General features: G+C 43.7%; 1 protein-coding gene across 1 annotated transcript; it reads left to right on the forward strand.

The window, feature by feature from the left end:
* Positions 1–6,763: 6,763 nt before the first annotated feature.
* On the forward strand, positions 6,764–14,514 carry bmf2 (BCL2 modifying factor 2). Its single transcript, XM_008290386.1, has 4 exons — positions 6,764–6,894; positions 9,747–9,986; positions 11,416–11,633; positions 14,090–14,514. The coding sequence occupies exons 2-4, from the start codon at positions 9,770–9,772 to the stop codon at positions 14,204–14,206; spliced, it is 552 nt and encodes a 183-aa protein (XP_008288608.1). The 5' UTR covers positions 6,764–6,894; positions 9,747–9,769; the 3' UTR covers positions 14,207–14,514.
* The last annotated feature ends 4,099 nt before the right edge of the window (positions 14,515–18,613 follow it).

Genomic DNA, 18,613 nt, shown 5'->3' on the forward strand with positions numbered 1-18,613 from the left:
TGGGTCGTATGAAGTTCACACAGCAGATCACATACAAGTCGCATTGAACTGGAAACGTGAAGGAAGTCACAAAGAAATCCTCATTGAGCATCAAGTCCTGCAGTGTGAACGTAGCCAATCTGTGGGATTGTTCAGTCAGATAATACGCCGTCATCCTGTGACATTAAATGTCATGTTGGAGTCAGAATCCAAAGCTGTCGCTATGTTAAGACTGTTTTTATGGGTTCTGTTCGTTTTTCCTAAAAACCTGTCAGATAGCAAGGTTAAGAATCGTAAAGGGCAGATTATCGAATCACGACTGTATTTCTGTTCTCATTAATAACTGGTGGGTATGTTTTTAAAACTGCAGTTATCCTTTTAGGTTCCTCTCTGGTCATTGACTAAACCTCTAAAAACATATTTCTGTGTATTTATGTTACATATTTTTTTCAGTAAAAACAGCTTCCCTTTTATAAAATAGCTTAGCTGGAACTCTACATCATAACTTCCTCTAAAATGTGAACATCTGTGACGTCCACGCCTCGCTCTTCACTAACCACTAACCGCACGCTGCAGCTCGAGCACACCAAACCCTGCAAATCTGTTCTGTTCTGCTGAGTAATTCTGCAATATATGTTGAAACTGGACACCGATTATCAGGAAGAACAACAACAGAGAGAGCCCCGCCCTGCCAGCAGACAGGATTAGTTCTGCAGGTTTGTTACACGCAAAACCCTGGACGTCTGAATCTGCCTTCATCACTCATATTGCTTTAAGCATATTAAAACAAACAAACACACTATATGGCATGCTAACATTCACCTGACAGGGTCTTTAAATGTCCAAAAATGAATGCATTTCAGGTGGAGCAGGTCTAGAGTCTGCTGGTTTGTAATTCAAAGATCTCTGTTATTAGTCAGCTCTGTTGTTGCTAAAGCAGTCATAAGACCTCGCCACTGTAGTTTTGTAACACTTCCTTGTGTCATCTAGAGTAAAGAATGAGTTTGTTAATTATCCAGTTCATAGGAGTAGGAGTAATGAGTCAAACATGGCTGGACTTCCAGTTCCAGTTCACTGATGAACTGCTGAAACCACTTGTGCCCAATTGTCTTCAGGACCAAGCAGATCTAGTTGCCTTTGACTCACCGCTTCTGGATGAGTTTTTTTGGACAAGTGTGATATATTTGTTTATGCTGCAGTCAAAATGCAACGTGCAAAATCAATTTCCAGATGCAGAATGGTATAGTCTAGCAGCAGCAGCAAACAAAAACAACGTGAAAACAATAATCTATGGCTGTATACCAGCGCAAGGGCTCCGGCAAATTGGATTTAAGACTTGTTTTGGATGTTGCACAGGTGTCATCACGCTGCCACTCTGGCTGACAAATGGTTTGTTTACCACCTGAGCTGCTGCTGCTGCTCAGGAATCATTAGGAGTTCATTTACTGCGACTTGCCATCGCAGCTGGAGACACGAAGACAAACCGAAAGACACAATGCAAGAATTCACTCACCATACGAGCCCTTCCAAAAACACGCCTCATATACGGGATTTCATTTATTTCATCACATGAAAGCGGTGTCAGAATACACACAATATAATCGTAAGGGAAGTGCTTCCCTCGGGTGGTTCTGGGCTTCAAATGTGTTACCTTTGGATGAACCCTGGGAGAGCCGCGCTCATTGGCTGAGCCCCTGCTGTACCTGTGGTTAAAATCAAGAGGTGTTGACAGGATAGGCAGAGGGAGGAGGGGGTGGAGGTGGACAGAGCTTTCCAATAACCTGTGAAAACTTGGCATCTCTGTCACGTAGTTTCACAACCAATTTATGTGAAAAACAGTCCCTTAAAAACAGGGATTTAGGTATGTAATTAAATGGCAAGGGGATTGAAACCATGAAATTGAGATGTGAAAGTGCACTCGGTGCGAGCGCAAACAACGACGGCGTTGTTTGGGTGTGGAACGGATTGAAGATGGAAGACAAAGCGTCTGGATGTCAGGCGCTATTAGGGGGAGAGAAAAACCACAAAGCAAATTGTATCATTATGCAGTGAACTTTGAAAAATTTCAACATCCAGGGGCTTATCACCTCTGCTGGCAGCACGTAGTCAGAAATAACTCACTGTGGAGAATTTTTTGACTGTCTCGCTGGGAAACAATTGCTCAGACAAAAATGGGCTGGGACACGTCGTCTGCCACCGCACCTGACACATTAGAGGTACTGGAATTTTGAGTTTAGATGACAAGTTCTGAGTTCAGCGCCGACACAAAGGCTGTTTTGCCTCTTCAAAGGGGCTGAAACAGTGCACTTGAAAGCAAAAGACAGCAAATGACTTAAAATAGTGGATGAGATTGCACAATACATGACGTTTGTGTTTCTGAGTCTCTTGCACTGACAGCGCATCATGTTATGTTCTCTGCCAAAACAAGGGGAGGGTGAGGTGGTGGTGGTGGTGGTGGTGGTGGAGGGGGGGAAGAAGAAATCTGATTTGCAACACAAATGTGGTTAACAGCTCTGTGTTCGAAAAAAAACAACAAGACTTCACCAAACCACAGTTTAGCTGATGAAAAAGTGCCGTATACCCCAGAGTCCGACGGCAACCAGACAACTGACTGCCAGTGAAATGCACAGATCTTGGAGCTATTGTTTGGGAACACTAATTAGTTATTGATAAAGGGAACTCGAGGGAAAAAAAAAAAGTGATGAAGTGCTTATGGGCGATTCGATTTTCTCTTTTTTCAGCTCTTTGTTTTTCAAATGCGGCACACAGCGGACTAATTAATTTCTACAAACACATCAAATTGTAACAAAACTGATATTTTTGCACTTTTTAATTCCAGTGGGAGTTTTCCGCTTTCTTTAAATTTCACTTTTTTTACTCTTCAAAGGTGCCTCGAAGAGATATTTAGTAGAAATTATTCTCATACATGACGCTGCTGAGTCTTTGAAGTTGTTTCCAGCGCTGCTAACGTAAACCTCAGGTTAATCTATATTACTTGGTGCACGCCTCCGTGACAATGCAGCTCGAATGCAAATGGAGTTTAACACTTGTTTGGTTGCAGAGATTTATCATTTACGCGGCTGCAGTCCTGCTGTTCACAGCAGGGACGCCGGCTTCTGGAGCAAAATAATTGAAATGTTATTTTTGTCTATTTTTATTCATGCAATCTGACTGAATGCTCATTGATTGACAACTTAGAGGCTTTATTGACAAAAATACATACATGCACATGCAAGAGGGAGAGATAGAGAGAGAGAGCAAAAACAACCTTCATCTGATCTCTTCTTCCCATTTTTGGGTGGGGTCCCTTTCACTGCACGGTTGGAGGGATGGGGGTTGGCGTGGACGGGGGGTTGGGAGCAGAAGCTTAAACAAGGCTGAGCCGGGGTTGTCTGCCGCTCTGCCAACAAACTGTGCATGGGAATTTTTGTGCAAAGTTGAGAAAATCAGACTTCGCACATTACCAGCTGTACAACAAAGGAGTGGGGCAGCGTGAAAACACAACACCGGGCACGGCGCTGACCGGCCATCCGTGCAAAAGCAACAGCATCTGCTTTCATCCCGAAGTTGTCTCTGGGGGAAAATCTGACTCACACGGTGGATCAAATAGTCTCACTCTGCTTCCTTGGCCGCTTTGCACTCAGTAACCCCGTTTCACAGATCGGACTTGATTTCACTGTACTTTTTTTCCCCCCTCTTCCTCGTTTGAGTGATGCCATGCGTGGGCGTGCCCCCAGCCTACAATGAGGGTCAACAACCATGGCTGCTGTTTATGCAAGTGTCACTGCGGATCCATCAGCGTAGGACACCATGAGTAGCACCCTCAGGGGCTGAACTGAAAGTGGTTCTATGTTTATATCAAAACACTGGTGTCAAGTCGGGATGCATTTAAGGTTACTGTGTTATGTTATGTTATGTTATGTTATGTTATGTTATGTTATGTTATGTTATGTTATATTTAACAGTGGAAGAAGCATTTTTCATTCCTAGCAGGAGTCCTGTGCTTAAACTTTACTTGCAAATTGTACCTAAATAATAAAAAGGTACCAGTGTCTCTGTGATCCATCAGAGGAGGACACCACTAGTGCCCTCAGGGGCTGATCTGAAAGTGGCTCTATGCTTAAATCAATAAACTGACATGAATAAAAGTTTCCATACCCTTGTGAAGACCACGTATATCATGGCAGCCTTGACTCTTGTAATTCAGAATTTCCCCAGATGGAATCTCTAAAACACAAAAAACAATCCTGCATTTTGCTTCTCTCATAGATTTATTAAAGTTCTTCTGAAATATGACAACATTTGCTGGGTCAAAAATACACACACAGCAACCTGAATTGTCTGTTTTAATGCTGTAGAAAGCTGTGGTGATTCAATTTTTTCAGTGACATCGCCTCTCAGCCTCTCAGGAGTGATAACAGTCGACTACAGCTGCTGACTCGGAGCCAGCTTCAATCATTTGATCCACTCATTAGATTCAGCCACAAACAGCCACAGTGGGAAAGTCTGAGGAGCTCGACAATGATCTGAAAAACTTAAACAATTCAAGAAGGTCACCTGGAGCCACTTCAGAGCACTTACAGATCCCACAAATCATCTGTGCAAACCGTTCTAAGTAGAAAGTGCACGACACAGTTGAGTCACAGCCAGGATCTGGAAGAAAAACATAAACTATCAGCTGCTGCTGAGGGACACGCGGTCCGGAGAAGATTCAACCATCACGGCTACCGAAAGGGACAGGTAGCGAAATATTAGCATCACTGTATGTAGATTCTGTTAGATTTCCAGAAGACCTTTAATAAATCTATAAACGAACCAGAATGCAGATAAAAATGCTCGTGTTTCGATGATTGGATTGTAGAAAATGCAGAATGATAGGAGTCATTGGAAACTCAGGGCTGCCATGATACATGTGGTCGTTATAAGTCATGACTGGTATGTTATGTTATGTTATGTGGAAGTAGTATTTACCATTACTAGAAGAGGTTCTGTGCTCAAAGTTTACTTGCAAGATGTACGTAAAGCATCAAAAATAAAACCACTCGTTGTGCAGAGTGGACCTTTCCAATTCGTAACGGTGCATCATGTTTTATAAAACAGTCTCTTATGTGTAAAATCAAGAATCACAAAAGTCTAAAGAAGGAAAGGCACGCACATCCCCGAGGCCCACTGGGTTGGGTGCTGGATCACAAAATGTCAAAAATGAGAAAAGACTGCAGCAGTCTGAGGAAGAGCATTTTGCTCGAAACGTCACGCCAATAAATTGTATAAGGGAGCCTGTTTTTGGTGTGCGGATCGTTCTTCTCTTCTAAAATCAAGAATCAACCAGACACAAGCGCTGCTCCGGTCCACTGATATTTAGAACCTGTCAGGAACACCTCTGAACCACTGACTGCATGTACTATACATCACAGGCTTGTTCATATTTCATCCTGCTTTTTAGTTTCATTGCACCATCATGCACCTTCCTCATGTATACAAATAACTTTATTTATTGTTATTAACTGCATGTGCACAAAGCTTTGGCTCACTAGTGTTCCCCCTGTGACCTTTGCCCTTGCTTGTGTTTTAATTTGTATGTAAAGCTGATTCAGATAATGTACAAATTAACTGGTAAGTATGGAGCATAAACAAAGCATGAAGCAAATGTAACTGGTCATGTTGTGTTATCATATATTTCTGCAAAACCAACACGCTGGGTAACAGCACACTGACATGCATTTCCCAATTACATGTGCCAATCTATTTCATCGACATTCATGTGTCACGGTAACGTTTGTGAGTCTATTTGTTGCCGTGACAGTCGCTGCACAACTCATCAGCGTCGCATCGACCCCGGCAATTGGGTGGGTGCGCTCCCTCCATCCGGCAGCGGCTCCCAATCAGCTGAGCAGAGCGCTGAAAGCAGTCACATGTCTTATCTGGGTTTGTGTTTTTGCCCCTCCACGTGTCAGGATACACGAAACAGAGGGCGGGACCAAAACAAACGCTCTGATTGGTCGGCGGCGTGTCACCAGCTTATGGTCGCGAGGAGGACTGTTTCTCTTAAAGGGCCAGGCGGCGTATTTTTTTAAAATTTATTTTATTAATTTATTTTATTTATTTTTTTCAGCTTAACAACAACATGGAATGAGCTCAATATATCAGGCAAAGACCGATTTTAATCTGCTTTTAAAATACCTATTAATTATTATTTAGGCATAAATGGTAACAAAATAGAAATGGATGGATTTTTAAATTTTATTTTATTTTATTTTATTGGTTATTTATTTGACAGTTAGGCTGCTGAGATTTTGCATAAAAGTCATGAAAATGTGCTTTTTTAAATTAAAATTTTTATTTTGCAAACACCAATTACTGCAAAAAAAATAAATAAAATACTTTAAATGAGCATAGTAATATAATAGATTTTTAAAAGATGCATATATTTATAAGATATAATATCGTGAGACTAAATTGTTTACCTCTGGTACATTTAGCGCATTTAGCTGCTCATGTATTTTTTATTAAGGTGATATTTTTGTTGTTTTTTACAGCCTGCTATCATTACTTTTACTTCCCCCATCGCTGCTCACTTGCTATAAATATACTAAATAAAATAAAATATAAAGGGATTTGTACGTGGATTTTATACCCTCTCGGTGTGTTGTGTTTGCATAACAACTGACTCTGTTCCTTTCACATTATTAAGCAGGGGCGGGTCCAGGGCGGACCGACGCAGGAGGGGGAGAAAAAAAAAAAAAAAAACAGAAACACAACAAGCCCACAAGCTGCAGCTCCAGTCAGCAAACATCCATGAGTGGCTGTAATACAAAGAGGGATACGAGGCTCCGCACCGCAGTCCGCAGGAAGCACGGAGCTAACGGAGAGTCGGCAAGATACCACCGGGCACCACGGAAAACGCGTTCACTGGCGGTGAGTCTGTCTTTATTATTTAAAAAAAAAAATTATATTAAAAAATTAAATAATAATAAAATAACTCCGCACCGCTCCGTGCTTCTTCGCGGGACTTCTATCAGCCACCGTGCGGGGCATGTCCGGGCAGAGAGCGGACTCACCAGGCGGCGGGCGGTCGGTCGGTAGATGCTCTCCTGTCCCTCCTTCTCCTCGTATCGGCTCCTTCTCTGGTGTCGAAGCTGCTCCACCACCGAGGCTGCCCGGTGTCTGACGAACCACCGTCGGTCGGCAGCTTTTTTTTTTTTTTTTCATTACACCGTATTTACAGGTGATTAGCTTAGTTCAGCGAATAACTGCGCATTGTTAAAAATAATAATAATAATAATAGACGGGGTGAGTCTATCCCACGCAGTCACCGACATCTGAGTGTTTCTCGTGTGTTTGTTTTGCACTTGTGAAGCGAAACGAGGAGAAAGTGCCAAGTTAGGATAACGTGAGCCGCGCGGATGAACCCGGAGCTAACCAGCAGCTAGCCGCAGCTGGCTGGAGGTTAAGCTAGCTCACGTTTAAACTACAAAATATACAAACGGGCTCAAAGTCACAGCTTTATCTGTTGTTGCACTGGTGTCAGCGACCTGTTCCGACGAGTTCCTTTCATGGACAGTGTTGTGGAAGTGTGCAGTGACTGGCGTGTGTACGGCGCCGAGCTGCCCGGGATACGGTGCTCCTGGAGCGGATACAGCGCAGCAGCATCCCCGGTGTTGCTCCGGAGACCCCCGTATGAGCGATCTGGATAAATGTCAGCTGTTTTTTGTTTTTTTTATTTTTTTAACTGTGCACTCACAACACATTTGTTTATCAATTTAAATACACCTTAATAATAATAATAATTCACCTTGCTCTGTTGCACACACTAAGTAATGGGAAAAGTGACTTTATTGGTGCACGCCACTTTGCACACTGATATCCACGGGAGATGTAGTTACATGAAAGCAGTGGGTGAAATAGCAGCTGAGCTCACTGTGTGTGCTCCCCCAACCCGAGCTGAGCATGGAGGAGAGCCCGTGCACAGATGGTGCAGCAGAGGGAGCCACTTTCTGCTGGAGCTTTGAGCTCTGACCAGCACCGTGGTGGCTGCCAGGCCTCCCTGCAGCCCCCAGGCAGTGTGCTTCTGTGTGTGTGTTTCTGTGTGTTTGTGTGCGTGCCGTGTCTTTCTGTGTGTCTCCCTGTCTATGTTTGTTTTTTATGTGTCTGACACTATGGTAATACTGCCAGTCCTCTGATGGCTGCCAGTGGAAATTCAAGACAGGGCTTGCAATGCCACTGACACACAACACAAGTGCACATTTGCTGTGAGTGAAACTTGCTGCACAATTGCAGAGATGCCGCTGCTGCTGCTGCTGGCGTGGCATTAATTAATATACTTCTTAATTTGCCTGGAGGAGAAGTTAATACAAATTAAGACTGTTTTGACTTTCAGTAGTACAGCTAATTAGCATGCATTGGCAAAATGGGAGGAGAAAATCATCCTAATGCCCTGGGAAGAAAGGAGGCCAGAGGATGTGGGGGTCACTGATTGTCTTATTTAACCACATGCATCTTACAGTAATGCCATGGCCTTGTTAGTCAGAGTCACAGTGTTTTTCCACAGCTGTTCAACATGTAGTTTCCCTTTTGGACTCCTTATGAAATGACATCATGCAAACAGACACTTTTACAGACTGGTATAGGACTGGGGCCTTCTCGCTCAGTAAACACGATACCAGTGGATCCAGTTTCAACTTTTGCATCTGACAGCCCAGCCTGTTTGTCTCCACTTACACAACAAAAGTAGAAGACAGACAGACACCCTTGACAAAAAAAAAAAAAAAAAAAAACGCCTCAGCTCCTGACTGCATGTAAAATTAGGAGCAGAGCGCACCAACACACACCCTTAAAAAAAAAAAAAAAAAGATGTAACAGTAGTTCAGGTTTGGGCGTGCGGCCAACAAGGAAGAGCTGGTGTTTGTGTTCAGTCGGCACAGTTGAGGATGGAGTGAAACTCATTATCTCCCTCATGAAACGGGCGGCGCGCTCAGAGCATGACAGTCGAGCCAGGACACCGGTTTCACTGAGGTTTCACTCACGCCCTGCACGCTGCTGTGTGTGCAGATTGGTGGTGTGGACAGACAGCCGTCCAGTGATTGTGTGGTTGGTTGGGAGGGAAGGAGGGAGGGAACAGCGACTGTAGGGGAACCTAATCTCCTGACTGTGTGTCCAGATTAAGGTAGTTCTGAAGGAAAAAAAGCCTCTCCGGTGGATCTTTTGGCACTCAATTACAATTTGGCACGTCGTCAGGAGCAGCTTGGCAAAATTTGCTACGGGAGGGCAGCAGCTCTAGCGTAGCGGTTTTAGCCGCCCACTGGGTCCCCCCTACACAGGGTGTTTCCATACGTTTGGCTGGTACTCATCACTACATCAAAACAGATTATTATTTTTATTACATCTCGCCTCTTGTATGCGTCTGTTTACAGGTGAGGTCTGTCTCTGCCTCTGAGACCATCCACCTGTGCCTGTGTCTTTTCAGTATTACCACCACACACAGCATAAGCCTCTTACTGGGCATTATAGTGACTAATAATTTATTTCCATTTAATGCAGACAGGGTGAGATAGTCTTCCATCTGCCAGAGGGCCAAGTTTCCAGTGATAACAGGATGATATTTGGCACTTTTTGTTTGGTCTCAAAACAAATCACACCCAAATTACCTGCAAGCTAAAGATCACAATAGGTGTGAGTCAGTTTCATGAATACATTTTATGTTTACACGGACAAACACGCAACTATCCGTCCTCTAAAGTTTCCGTCCTGTGTCCCCGTCTTCTCTCCAGGGACTTTACCGCTGAGGCGTCGGATGGATGATGAGGAGGAGGACATGTCACGGCCCATCTCGCAGCTCTGGGGAACGCCCTTTGGGGACGTCAAATTCGAAGACCGAGCCACACAGATCGCAGCCGGACAGGCCCTCGCCGCCGTCACCGCCGCTGTGTCCACGTCGCAGAGCCACAACAACAACAGCATCAGCACGCTGCCCTGCGGCTTACACCGGCAGCCTCACATACCCTTTCACGGTAAGGAGGGGGGTGAGCGCGCTCAGGTGATGCGGGCTTACGGCTTTAGAAGCTGAATGTACAGCGCTGGATGGTGTACACGCAGCGTAGCCTCTCACTATTAGTCACTCCTTTTGTCTATTAGGTTGCTCGCTGGGAGCTGTCCTCAGAGATCCCAGTGAATAACTGTTGGTGTGATTATATTACTGTAACACTTACCAAGAACAAGAGACTGCTCTGTCTTTTTTTTCAACTCAAACAGAAACTAAATTCCATTTTGAATTATCACTGCAACAGAGAAAGGATTAGCAATTATTTTTGCACGTCTGTAAAACCCCCCGGTGGTGTAAGACGCTTGCTAACAACTCAAGGAACATGCGTTTTTATTAAACAGTTTACATTTATCTTTACTACATGAAGCCCTGCTGACAGCTCGTTAAGCTAAATTTGATCCCGTTTGTTTTTTCTTAATTTTACACAAGAAAAAATAAAAACCAAACAAGAATTTCATAGACACATAAAGGTACATACCAGTACTAATATAACTATGGGTTAATATAACTATGGGTGTTTTCCCGTGTCTAATCAAATCAGTGTGGCATCACGCTAATTGAATTGAACAAATGTTGAAGTAGGATGTTGTTTGTTTGTTGACTCAGTGTGTGAGAGGTGCCGATTGTTCTGGGTTTAAAGTCACCAATACATAAATACCGCTGACTGTGATTACCTTGACGTTCATTGTGATCGAGCCAGTAATGGATGTCATGCACTTGGCTCGACGCCACCTCTCCTCCCCAAACACAGGCCGGGCCACTGAGTTTCTTAAAGACGTTATGGCCCTCTGTGTGAGAATAGCAGGGCATTCTGCACACATGATAACATAAAAAAAAATTGTTTTTCCTCCAAGTGGCATGACTGCAGAAGCACATGCCAGAGGCAGTGAGTAAACTCAGTGACACGGCCCTCTAAAAGGCGGCAGTTCACTGAGGACCTTGTTGATTTAATAAGGTGTTTGAGTTTTCTTCCTACCAACACTCTCCCTCTTTTTTTTTATTGTTTGTCGACTCTTCAGTTATACTTCGAGTGCTTAGCTTGTAATTTGTCCAGTCACGAGAAGATACAGCCTGTTTGGGTTTCAGGGGCCATTATGGGAGCGTGTTTATTTTGTATTTTTGACTAATCTAGTCAGACACAGCTGTGTTTGGGCCATTAATGCCAAACAAGATAGATATCATAAGGCTGTCGGCAGTTTCTGAGGTTTTTCACTGTCTAGTCCAGCTTCAAAAAGCAAAACATTGGTGGTTGTACTGAACTGAAACTACTAACTACTTAAAACAAACATGAAATACTACTCATGTCTCTTGGTTTTATGGCACTAACACTGACAGCGACGACTTAGAGAAACCCAACGGCAGCTCAAGTTTTAAGAAGCTTGATGTATTTCTTTTAGGCAACGCTGGATTGCGCTCGCATTTTCCCGCTCAGTTTGAGCCCATGGAGGACCGGGGAGAGAGGGAGATTGAAGAGGAGGAGGAAGAAGGCAGAGGGGAAGACAATGACAGAGTGGCGGAGGGGCCCGAGGAGCAGGCGGGGGTGAGCGTAGAGGCGCAAATCGGTCGTAAGCTTCGGGAGATCGGAGACAAGTTCCACCAGGATCACGTTGAACTGGTAAGCCTTCGCTCCTGAGCCGTGAACCAGAGTCACGGTAACCTCCCACTTCACACACCTGGCTCTAGAGCTGGTACGCACCTTAGAGCACAACAACTGAATGCTCTGTTTGGCTGAACATCTGCATATCGAGCCCGTTGTACGTTGCTGACTTGTGCTTGCATGTTTTGCCAGTTTAACTCTTGTTTGGATCAGAACTACCTGGTGCCAGTTCTGTGTCCTGGAAGGGAACATTTTACCAGTTGAAACGACCGCAAACCGCAGTGGCTAAAAATAGCTTTTATGATGATTCAACCACTTTCTTGGCCACGCCGAAGGAAAAAAAAAAAACCCGTCAGTCATCAATAAGTTTTCCTACTTCATGAACGACACAAAGCTGAGAAGTAAAACAAGCATACAAGCAATATCAGGTTTCTCTGTTTTGTTTATTAGCTTGTTGTTATGGTTCGGCTTGTCTCCTGAACCCACTGAAACAGTAGCTCAGTACAAGCAGAGGGCTCCGGAGCTTGTTGGCGGCACTCGGTCACAGTATACCCGTCACCGATACCTCCTCGTTACAGTTAATGGGAATAATAGGTTGTGTTTCCTGGTCTACGATGAAGAAGAAGAAGAAACGAGCGGCTGAAATCATCCGGGAGTGACGGCTACTGACCAATCGAGAGACGTTTCTTTCTTTTACTTCACGCGACGTTTTGGGGACGTTCGGAGGTTCGGTATTTGCAAAGTGAAAAGTTCAGCACACACGGCTTTTGTAATTCACCATGAGTACTTAATTGTGCCCGAGTGTTTGCAGAGCAGTTACTGTTTGGCCTCAGAGTTGCCATTAGTCACATGAGCTTAGTTAATAAGTGCAAATAAACTGGGACAGGTAGGGTTCTTATCTCACCACTGTTCTGCCACGAGCTTTGCCAACAAGGTGTGGCTGTTTTGAAAAAGCTCTCAACTGAGGGAGAAAGTGGGCAAAAGAAAAGGGAGAAAGAGGGGAAAAGAAAGAATGAAAGTTTGGACAGAAGAACAGGTGAGAGCGATGCGACCGTCACGAGCAGCGAGCAGCGAGCGTCTGTGTCTGGGTAGACTTGGCCGGCTGTTTATACGCTCGTCTAAAAATAGAGTCTGACTCACACACTTATAGACGCAGCCAGTAACATGACGGCTACCCACAATACCTCAGTTGTCCCGCCGCCTGCCTCGGCGTGTGCGTCTCTGAGTGTGTGTTTTCAGTTCGCTGTGACAGAGAGATAAGAGAGAGTTTTTTTTTCTTTTTGTCTGCTGTCTGGTTGGTTTCATCCTGCAGGATCTGATAGCGCCGTCGGAGGAATATTCCAAAGGGAGAATAATCACCAGTGATCCTTTCAGATATCCAATCACTTCTCTGTATCGTCTCTGCTGCTATTGTTAGACTTTTTTCACTCGCTTTCTCCGAGCAGAAGTTGCCGGTGTGGGCTAATGTGTGGGTTTCTGTTTATGTGAAGCGTTTGTGGTTTTGAGTCTTGTCCATCACTTTTGACTGCTTCTTGTGGGCAAAGGGACAAAAGTTAAGCTGCTTTAACGCCGAGCGAATGGGTGGAAATACTCATTGTCAGCTCTCCTAATATGTTGAGGTACAATAACCTAAAAAAAAAAAAAACAAAACCCACATTATTCTCCACTGCCCACACAAATGAGCGCAGAAAGATGAGCTTTATGTGGAGCACCAGGGTACTGTTTAAATAAGCCCAGCAGTGTAGAATTAAGGCAATTAAGGACAATTAGGGTTGCATTTAGCGGTGCTGGTTCAGTTCAGCTCAGTCTGCTTGTTCTGCATCAAATCGCCTGTGGCAGACTGTGATTGCTACGCTGGTAGAGAGCCGGGAAACGGGTCGTAACCGGAATGCTTATGCAACAGGCTGCAATATCTGAGCGGGAAGCCCGTGGGAGCCGGATCAGAGATGATGATGATGATGATGATGATGGCGGGGGGAGACTGCCGGATCCAGCAGGAACCCCTTCAGCAGTCCACGAGGGCCCAACACCTCCACAGAAAGTGACAGCTTTCTTCGTAGTCCGACTACGACGACGAGGAAGCAGCGGTGCCACTGGAGCTTCTAGTTCTTGAGTAATGAGTGTCAGATCCTCAGGGTTAAAGATGAGCTGGTGATTTTAATCAACTCTTTCACTTCAGAACAACAGTCAGATTCTGTTGGGCAACGAAAGTCCCTAAGAGAGAAAAAAAGAAAGCGGCTGTGCGTGAGTGTGACAGACGTGTTTTCTAGACACAAGCTCATGTTGTGGAAACATCCCGTCTACTCGGTCATATGCTTTCAACTCACAGGGTTTACCACAGTTCACAAGGCTTCACCTCAGAAACCTGTTATGACGAAATCACGGCGCGTTTCGTAACTTTCACAACTGGCAAGAGCAGCGATCGTGATTAACGGCGATAACTTACGTGTCTCTCTTTTTTTTTTTTCTTGCAGTTTATGAGGCATCAGAGACAGAACCTGCCCGTCTGGATGCGCCTTACCATGGCCCTGTTCGGCTTTTTGTTTCCAAGAGAGGCTCTGGTCCCCCGTCTGAGAGGAGAGCAGAGATGAAGGGACTTCCTCGCCTCGGACCTTGTTGTCTGAACAGAAACAAGGGATCGGACTTTAAAGAGATGGCACTGTAAGATGGAACACGGGTTTGGATTTTGTTTTCTAATTGAATATGAAGACGAGATGAAGAAGACACTGGTCACCGCTGGACGGGCCAGATTACAAGTTCTTTTTGTTGATGTTTTGATTTTTTTTTCTTTTTTTTTTCTCCTGCCTCTCCAAGAAGAAGCCATTGTGTTTGAAGAGATATTTTCGAAATATTTGTAAGATTACCTATTTTGTACAGTAAACTGCTCTTTTTATTTCAAGTCTTGAAGGACCTCCATCAGTCCGGGGAATGCCTTATTCTCTCCTGCCACAGTTCACACACTCTCTCTCTCTCTTTTGCATCAAGAAACTCGTTAAGAAAAGAGATGGGTTTTAAGATTAGGCCACTCTTTGGGGCGACTGTGGACGTTTCTGTGCAGAAGTTACTGATTTAAAACCTTTGAGGACTCGAGGCACATCTCTGATTTAGTCTCTGAAAAACAATAAGCCCTGTACTTATCCTTTAATGTTCCACACTGGCTAATTGGAAAAGGGTTGCAGCACGCCGGTGACGCACCGTCGCTCGCTTTTGTGTTTTTTTTTCTAGCTTCCACTGTAGACATAAAGGACGTCACATCAACCTGTGTCATCCGTCAGCATCTTCGTCTCTGGTACCGCTCACGTTGTTGGAGGTGACCTCACGGCCCACTGTGCAGATTCAGACACTGTCGATTTACAAGCATGTATACTTGAATTTAGGTGTACTGAAGACGCTTAGATCTGTGATTTACGACTTGTGGCCATGTGTTTGTCGGAACGCGTGCTTGCCGTTTGCAATCTGTGCGTTCACTTTGAAACCAAATGAGCACAAAGTTGAACCAATCTCACGCGTTGGGATTACAATCAGGGAACCGGAAACAATCAAGACAGCTGAGAAACTTTGGAGAAAACGTCATCACTTCCCAAAGATTTCCAGGATTTATTTCTCTGGCTGAGTTTGACAATCGCTTTTATTTTATTTTGTTTTTTTTGTTGCCCTTTGCTGCATTGTGGGTCGCCTGTGAACGAGTCAGCAGTTTAAGGGGTGAGCAATATTCAAGCCAGTGGAACGAGTGACAGTCGAAGAGATCAGCAATCAAACAGGACCTTTCCCACCATATTATCTGTATCGTCGATGTAACACGCCGCAATTTTTTTACAGATTTCTTGTTTGTTACAGAAACATGTTGGGGTTACAGAGATGCATTTTTATTTTATTTCACTCCAGGTGTAAATGTCTGCAGCACTGATCGAACCCTGACGTGCTAATTACACGTCAGACACCAGATATCTGCCAGCGGTGCATTCTGCTTGTCAGGACGGCTTCTGTACAGTTTAAAACCCATTTTGTTTTTTAATCAACGCACCGACACATCGGGTCACACGTTTCCTCGGCGTGACGACGCCACTGCATCGACGCAGCCACTGTTCCTAAATGTAAAGTCTTTAAGGACTGACTATGATGTTGAAAATTCCTCATTTGATGTTTTATTTCAGTCTGTTGTAGATTCATGATATGAACTTTCGAAGACACTGATGGGTTTTTTTTCTCCTTTTTTTTTTGTTGTTTTCTTCAGGGAGTAGTTAATAATAACCGCGTTAATTATCGGACACTTGCTTACGAGCTGCTAAAAAACAATCAGCTTCTGAGTGAGAAGGCAGACCGACGCCGCTGGTCGAACAAGCAAAGATGTTCCATTCGACTTTTTTACATCTTCCAACGCGTTACAGTGTGTTACAGATTGTCATTTCTTTTTTTTTTTTTTGCTTTTACTACAGGAGTAGCCGAACCAAAAGTTTGTTTCCTGCAAACACTGAACACTGAGCCAATCCAGATAGTTGTGACACACTCGCTCATCTCCAGTCCAAAGCCTCTCGTTTAACTACTCCCTGTTTCCTGACGAGAACAAGTTTTGTTTGGTTTCTTTGAGATAATTTATTCTAATTTATTTTGTGTATATTTGCCCAGTGCTACTGTATAGATGCTATCTCAGTGTGTACAGTCCTTTTCTTCTCATTGTTGAGGTGCATTCAGTTGCGTGTTTGATGCCTGTGTGTGGGGAGGTTGGACTAAAGCCATGTGCCTCGTGCATTCTCACACGAACGCTGTGAGTCTTTACAAATCACGTGGAGGAAAAAAAACAAACAAACAGACAATCAAATGTACAAAATGTGCCTTGTGAGTAACAGACCTGCCGCATCATCATCATAAACACTTGGCATAATTACCCCAAAGTCACTGGTCACAGCTCTTGTTTCACTTGGGCTCTGTGAGATCAATATACAAAAAAAAAAGTCTTTTTGATTTCTCACATCAGCTCACGAGGCACAGGCTCAACCTTTGACATCCGTCAGCACGAACGGCGAGTTTCACCATGCAAAACCTTCTCAATACCAGAAACGACTGTTTGCAACGTGCACTGTAAAAAAAAAAAAAACAACAAAACAAGACAAAAAACGACTATTTTTTATCTGTATACTGTATTTTGCGCCTCTCTCTTTCTACTCCTGTGCTGAACTTCCCCTCTAGATTCTTGAAACTTTCTAAGATCTGTTAATATGCTGGATCGGCCCGGCTCGCCCGGGTTCTTTTGTGCTTTATTATCTACAATCTAGTAGGGCTGTGGGTTTACGTTTGAAGGAGGAATGAGCCACCACGGTGCCCAGTATTACTTGTACGTGAGACGGGTTGAAGAGCCGGCCGGCCGGTCGGTCGGCGCGCGGCGTCGATCTGCCGCCACCGACCGCGGTCGCTCGCAACCTCGACTCAAGTGAAACGTTTGTTATATGTTCAACCTTCAGTGTCTTTAATATCAAATTTTTTCAATCGGTTTTTTGAATATCCAAGAATTCAAGAGTGCATCTTTACTGTCACGTGCTGTGATTTGGTGTTTTTTATACATTAGACATGAATTTGACACAGCTACCGTTGCTATCTTTATAAGAAAACGTTTTAGCAAAATTTTTCCATAACTTTTTGTAAGAAGACGACGAAAGAACTACGACACGACTTTTGCTTTTCTATTTTTTTTTTTTCCAATGTTGTGGCATTTTTTTTTTAATTTTTTGGATATTGCCAAGTCTGCTGTGTCACTCTCAGTTCAAGGGCTTTTTTCAATATATGTAAATGGAGTAAAAATGCATGTCCAACATTCCTGAAAAAAAAATCTGTATCCTAAGGATTTGAATGTAATTTAATGGAGTGAAAAAAAACCACAATATCTCTTTTTAATACGTGAAATGAACAGTGGAGCTTATTTCAGACGTTGCTTTCTTTACGTTCAGAGTGGTCTCAAGGATTTCACATTCATGTGTCCTATGAAGTGAGACCCAGTCCAGATGTAGCAGTTTTTGATAAAGCATTGGCTGTGTTATCTTTGGGACTGCTCTGTTTCTCCTGCTCGGCGTTCAGACGGCGGCGCAGGACACTGGAGCGATGGAGGGGTCGGAGGAGGAGGAGGAGGAAGAGGAGGAAGAGGAGGAGGACGGGGGATGTTTGTTCTTTTTCTAGTGCAATATGCTGTACATAAGAGCTTGGCTCACAAAATCTTACAATTTCTCTTAATTTTTTTTGCTGTTAAATGGGTACATCGCTGTTTTTTTTTTTGTTTTGTTTTTTTTTTCATTAAAACTTTATGGACAATTGACGCGGCTTGTGCTTCGTTTTCTTTTCTCCTGAAACATGACGGGGTTTCCGACACACTCACAGATTTTCCTGTCGATCTTTTAATTTCTTCTTCTTTTTGCTGCGCAGACTGTCTGAACTACGACGTGTTTGTAGAACAAAAGTCTGTCTGCAACTGACATAAGGCCGTATGCTGGTTCCCGACTCGCCTTCATTTTAAATCCAAATTAGCAACGGGCGATGATGTGGTGTTGTGTTTGCTCGTGTAAACAGCACGGCCTAGTTTCACAAACCGAGTAAACAAGGAATGAGAAAACTTTATTTGCAACAAAAATGGGTAAATTACAAATAAATCTAAGTAAATTGATGTATTAATTATGTGAGTCCTTAAAGGGGTCAACAAATAATCATGCTGGAGGCCTCAGCAACGTAACTGAATATGAATTGAATTAGAGTTGTTTAATTTGCAGACGTTTCGTCATAAACCAATTAAACAGACAAACATTTTCAAGAAACAAAGACATAGAACTTATCAAATTTGCATCCAGACGGGGGGATTTTTCTGAAACAAACATCAGAGTAGTCCATGTAGTATTTGAGATATTTCAGATAAATCCACATATTACCAGAGCCAGTGGGATTCAACCTCTGGGAGCCATGAAAGTACAAAATGTTTTAATTTACCAGGTAGATGCTGAACTGTTCTACAGAGGAAG

Source organism: Stegastes partitus, unplaced genomic scaffold (assembly GCF_000690725.1).
Source record: "Stegastes partitus isolate 25-593 unplaced genomic scaffold, Stegastes_partitus-1.0.2 Scaffold670, whole genome shotgun sequence".
NCBI classification, from domain to species: domain Eukaryota; kingdom Metazoa; phylum Chordata; class Actinopteri; family Pomacentridae; genus Stegastes; species Stegastes partitus.

Excerpts from the sequence above, each read along its gene's own strand:
- bmf2 (XM_008290386.1), top strand. The coding sequence starts at position 9,770 with ATGGATGATGAGGAGGAGGACATGTCACGGCCCATCTCGCAGCTCTGG. Across the intron at positions 9,987-11,415 it reads GCCTCACATACCCTTTCACG|GCAACGCTGGATTGCGCTCG; the intron begins GTAAGGAGGGGG and ends TATTTCTTTTAG. Across the intron at positions 11,634-14,089 it reads ACCAGGATCACGTTGAACTG|TTTATGAGGCATCAGAGACA; the intron begins GTAAGCCTTCGC and ends TTTTTCTTGCAG.